The 5,883-nt window shown below is 34.3% G+C and overlaps 1 protein-coding gene across 1 annotated transcript; it reads right to left on the bottom strand.

Annotated features, from left to right (window-relative positions):
• Positions 1-288: 288 nt before the first annotated feature.
• LOC108321329 (uncharacterized) lies at positions 289-4,713 on the bottom strand. The gene is made up of 10 exons (XM_017553049.2): positions 4,623-4,713; positions 3,655-4,122; positions 3,425-3,508; positions 3,211-3,330; positions 2,687-2,819; positions 2,420-2,582; positions 2,158-2,286; positions 1,213-1,407; positions 970-1,092; positions 289-768 (listed from the first exon to the last, which is right to left on the bottom strand). Exons 2-10 carry the CDS (start codon positions 3,944-3,946, stop codon positions 655-657), a joined length of 1,353 nt encoding a protein of 450 aa, XP_017408538.1. The 5' UTR covers positions 3,947-4,122; positions 4,623-4,713; the 3' UTR covers positions 289-654.
• Positions 4,714-5,883: the final 1,170 nt, after the last annotated feature.

Below are 5,883 nucleotides of genomic sequence, written 5' to 3'. Positions count from 1 at the left end.
AGATTCTTACATAATACTTTTACATCGTTCGCTTATGTAAAAAGATCGCAACGGTCATATTAATTTATTTGTAAATTAAAAATAAAATTCAAGAAACTAAATAAGAAAATTTATAAATTAAAATATAAACAAAATTCAACTTACGAAAAACATCTCATTTATTTATATTTATTTTCCCGAAGTGTTTCTAGATATACTTATCGAGACATTCTCTTAGTCAGACATTTCCATAGATATGGCAAAGTCGTTAATTTTTTCCCTCAGTCTATATCTACGATGTGATCATGCTAAAGGGTAAACAAAACAATTTTGATAAATCACAACTGATAAAAAATTAATGCTTTCTACTCAGCATCTCCTCCTCTTGCAACCTCAGGGAGCCTCATTTTGAGCATCGACATAAACATTCCTTAGAATCTATGATCTATGGGATATCAAAGGTGCAAAAAAGACATAGATTCAGGACTTTAATACACTAAAAGAAAACAAAAATCTTGCATGTGAGATAAAGCACAGATTCTCTTCTTTTGCCTCCACTGTTAAGTAGATTCAGCAGCCAATTCCTACAGAACAGCCCTCAATCTTGTCTTTTCTTTCCCGCCTTTGATGATCATGTGGGTCTTATCCCAATTTGCCACCTGATGTTTACATGAATTAATTATCATCGTGAGCTACAATAGTAGGAATTTGACCATGGTTAACAAAATCAATTTTATTCAGCCGTAAGCAGCATAAGACTTGCTCTGGCAGTTCCTCCGGCTTCTGAGCCTGTCAAAGCATAGAAGAAAAAGGGTATTATTAGAAATCATGACTTCGGAATGGCTTCCACCTGAACTTTCAATCATTTGGTGGTTCATATCAACTAAAAAAGAATGATAACAATTGCATTGATAGGATACAACCGATGAAACAAAGAATTGAATCTTTCATCCGTCTAAAAGAGAGTGAGTAGTTAAGCCCATATTTTACCTGGATAGTTAAGCCTAAATTAAGTACAACATTTTTTGTACGGTCTCGAAGTGAATCAAGTGCTTTCCTTGATATATAGCTAAAGCGATGTATATCCAAGTCAATCTCAAAGTAGTTAGGTCCCTGCAATGACGAATTGAAGACACATAATTTAACAGCTGATACACAAGGATATAAATTCATTTAACATGATAAATAAATTTAAAGACGAAAATTTTAAGCCAGGTGATCCATTTGTGTAACCTTAAAGAAACTGTGTTGAGGGCGTGAAAGTACTGGCTTTCCATTGTAGGCATGTATAAGCTTTTTCTCTGCAGAATTTAGCTCAAGGTCCTCTGGATTAACTACCCCAGCCAAAATTTTTAGCCTTTCACTAAAGGGAACCAAGTTTTCCTTTGCAAAGCCTTTCACTTTTTCCATCTCACCATCTATTAGTCTCTGTGAAACCAATACTGTTAATAAACTGAAAAAAGTAAAGTTCTATGTAGCCATTCTATACTAGTACTAGAAAAGAATGAGCGTGTTACATTAAGGACCAAGTTCAAATGTTAAACCAAGAATTTATAGAACGTTGGTATCTGGGTTATACATGAGGGTCAATCAAGCATTAGAAACAAAGTCTAATACTTTATTCTAAATCAAGGATAATTTGATGGAGGACTGTAGAATTAATTCAAAGGAGATTAGACCGGTCGGTAGGATTAACCCATAAATATATTGAACGGCCTTAAAAGAAGAAACTGCAATTCCAACAACCTACCAAACAGCCAAGACATTAACCAAACCACTTTAGTTCTTCATATCAAATCAACTTTACATGTTTTTGAAAGAGGAGCAGCTAGTTGCAAATAACAAACCAACGGTATATAAATAGATTATATAAGAATTACCTATAAGCCTTAATGAAAAGAGAGTGTGAGAAAAAAGAATCAGAGTGAAACATTTACATATGGTTTATCTTGAGAGCTATCCTGCAAGATCGGTGCTCCTTAATTTCTTGGTAGGGAAAGAACTATTTAATATGATATAATCCAATGAAATGTTGAAATTCTATAGTCCAGGAAGCAAATTAAGAAAGCTGTGAACGATTAAAGACTGTATTTACTTGCAAATTCCTTTTAGAGGAAAATTACTGTAAGCATACAGATTTGGGATTCAAAAGATGCAATTATTAATGAGAAGAAATACCTTGATGCTATCCTGAAAGTGTGGAGAAGTATCCGTATGAAAATTCTCAGACAATTTAAAATATAATACAAGGCTCAAGCCTTCGCCATCAGCATCACCAAGGAACACTCTAGCAGGATACGTTGGCAACTGGGACAAAAAAAAGGAACATAATTGAGCTACGTAGCATTCTTGTACGTTGTTCAAACAGAAATACAATGTGTCAATATCGAGAAAACCTAGTTAAGGTGAAGTTATCAGTTGATTGAGTTAGAGAGTGAACCTGTATGTTAACAATTAGAAGGGAAGGTACGTTCTCATGTTCTTTTAGAGGCGGAAGTTCAAGATGCTTAGCAATGTGATCTATCTTCCGGGGACAGGCAAATAAATCAACACCTATTGGTTCATAAGGGCTAAAATCTGGAGCAGGACACTTCTGCTTATCTCTGTATATTCAGATGAACCAAAAGGAAATCAAATGATTAATGGATATAGATTGCATAACATGAAAAAAATAAAAAAAATTGACCGATACAATTTGCTGACATGCCTGAAAAAATTCTCTCCACGGAGGCTGAAAACTGAAGGTGAAACTACGGACCAGGAACCAGGGCATGGCTTCTCTTCAGTTGTATGTAGAATCTGAAGCCCAGCTCTTGGACGATACAATCTCTCGGATGCACCTGCCCATTTACTCATTTATTGTTATTATAGTAAGTCCTCTAGGTCTAAATACATACACACCTTATATCATCATCTTTTTTTAATATTTAGTGCTTTGACCAGACCAAATAATAGCTAAGAGTAAAACAATTATTCAGTTGAACTAAAATACAGATTACGTTGTCACGGTTGAACGAGGAAAGCTCCAAAGCTTTAAGACAAAATAATTATATGTTTTAAGATTTTTCAAGCAATAAATATCTGAATAGTGAAATATTCCCGACAAACACCAAAATTTTCAACAGAAACTAAGGAAAAATCTTAATTCATATTGTACTTATATGATTCTTTTTTCTCACTTTCATCAAAGGATTTCTTCTTATTCACAGAAAGCATTCTTATTGTTACTACCTTTAATGCAGCTTTCATTCAACCCGTCATATCTACTTCCTGAATCTACAACGTATGATTCATTTTCATGCTGAGTGTTCGGGGCACTTCCCAAAGCATTACTAACAAAGGGAAAACAATCTGTTGGCCACAAAGCAAGAAACAGAGAAATTTCATGAGCATAACAATGTAACAATGATAAATTAGTGACAAAATCATGATATAAATGCATCACCTCCAAGTACACTAATGAAATCATCATCCGAATCAGACTCTATAATGCTAACTGAATCAAACCAGGCATCCTCACTGCTTTTTCCTGCAAAAAATAATTGCTCATCATTCCTATCAAAGTGATCTATGTCCAAAAGCAAAATAGAATCATAAATCGCACCAAACAAATGGATACAGTTACTACTATACTACAAGTCTCATATCTCTTAACTGGGTTCATTCAAAACATACCATTTAGATGTTTTTTGCTATGACTGTGATAAAATTTTTTGTTAGAAACATCAGATTTCCGGTAAGTGGCTGGAGCACCGTCCTCAGAGTCCATAGAGTCAGAAAAAGGAAAGTCTCCCACACGGCTTCCAGCATTGCTAGATCTTCTCACAGGCAAGGCAGCGGGTGAAGTGGAAACACTTCCCTTGCGTTTTCTAAAATGTTTTTTTTCTCTTTTGTGGATACTGTTCCTCTTCCTGTTTGGATTGGAGGCACAGCCTCCAATGACTCTTTGTACAAATCCTCCAATCATTGTTGTCTACTTAAAAAGAATTCAGGCCCAGTGATAGATCAATGAATTTACTGGACGGACGATGGACAAATAGATCGTTTCTCACCCTAATCTGCTAGATATAATGCACCTACTTCTATATTTAACATGAACCTCGATCCCTGGTAAAACAGTGATCACCTTCTTTTTGATAAAACCTGAAGAATGAATATAGAATTAATAACTTCCTAAAGGAGACAAAACAAAAATCTAGTCAGTGTCAACAATTAGACCAAACTTTATTTATCAAGTTCTTTTCAAAACAGGTATTTTAACATTTGGTGACTCTTTTCTTGTCTATTTTCTTCAATTGATTTAAAAAGTAGTGCTATATAGAATATATACTTTTGAAATATGCAGTGGAAAGACACCGTGCAAAATGGATCCACTGCATGAATACAAAAGCCTAGAAAACATGCTTCAAAACATTGAAAGGAAGATATAAAAGGCGCTTTAAGAGGTAGTGATGGGAAAAATGTAATATAAGGCGAAAATGATGTAAAGATTGCACTGGGAAGGCATGCATTCGATGAGATAAAAGGCATGCATGCATGAAGGAATTGAGTAAGATGGCATAAGAGAAAGACAGAGAATAAGGAAGAAGGATATTGCATAAGAGATGAAAAATATGTGAGATAGAGAGATAAAAAAGAAGAACCTGAGAGAGAGAAAGTTAAAAAAGCAGGAAAGAGGAATCGCAGTTCCTGGGAGGAACTTGGATTCCTCGGCAGTTCTTCCTTCTCCTGTCTCAGAATCAGAAGAAATCAATCAATACACAAAAGCAAAACAAAGAGATGTCCCAAATAAAGAGACAAATAAAATTTCAGAACTCGTACCCACATGGCTCCTTTGTTTTCGGATCCTCGAATGTTTGTAGTCTTTAATCCTCTCCTCTCGAATATCTAAATTTCATCTAAATTAAATAAATAAAATTTAAAAAAAGAAAAGAAAAAAACTTCACTGGGAGAAAGTAGAGTTTTTGGATCAAAGCTCTGCCTCTAAGTCTTTATTATCTCGTATACATAGATACAGAGAGAATAGAAACATTAATTTTTATGTATAATTTCTTATATACTAATTTAATAAATTTCAATTACTTGTCAAGAAAGTTATAACCCTGCCAGTAAAAAAATAACAACGATTTATTAAATTATTTATATTTCATATATTAAGTGACATGTGACAGAATTGTGTGATAAAATTTATTTCATCGATTATTATTAAAACTGATAAAGCCTGACCTCTTGGTAATAAAAAGTGATGTGAATATTAATTTTAAATTTAAAAAATAAATACCCACATAACATTTTGATAATAAAAAGTGAATGTGTATATTAATTTTAAATTTAAAAAATAAATTTTATGTCGACTTTTCATTATAATTAACATAGAATATTTAATTTTCATATTCCTCTTTCTTTCTCATGTTATAATTTAGGTTTAATACCCAATTTTGTCCCCACTTTGGTTCGGAAATCTCAAGTTAGTCCCTTTATAGAAATGTGAGTGCAATGGATCCTTACTTGTAATTATTTGAGTCTAATGAGTCCCTTCCGTTAAATAGAAGGAAACGGAGTTAGTGGGCTGATGATGTGGCAGTTGTCTTTGGTGAGGTGTTAAGACGCAATTGTTTGCGTGCTTACGTGGTGTTAGGGTTTCCCATTTTCAAATTGGGTTTTATTAAAAATTGGGGATAAAAGGATTTGGGGGTGATTTGTTGGAGATTAGGGCATGTCCGTGTGCGAGAAAGAAGACAAAGGCAGGCAGTGATCGCGGGAAGACGGAGCAGTGGTGGTTCGCGGTTGGCGAGTTCTTCTTCGTTGTCAGTGGTTGTCTCTGTTTGGGGTTTGCTCTTTTGGGTTCGCTCTTTGGGTTTCGCAATGTTCTTCCATATGTAGACAGGTTGGTCATAAAAGAAA

Source organism: Vigna angularis, chromosome 1 (assembly GCF_016808095.1).
Source record: "Vigna angularis cultivar LongXiaoDou No.4 chromosome 1, ASM1680809v1, whole genome shotgun sequence".
NCBI lineage: Eukaryota > Viridiplantae > Streptophyta > Magnoliopsida > Fabales > Fabaceae > Vigna > Vigna angularis.
The sequence above is the reverse complement of the archived record's forward strand: the minus strand, read 5'-3'. Positions and strand labels throughout refer to the sequence as shown.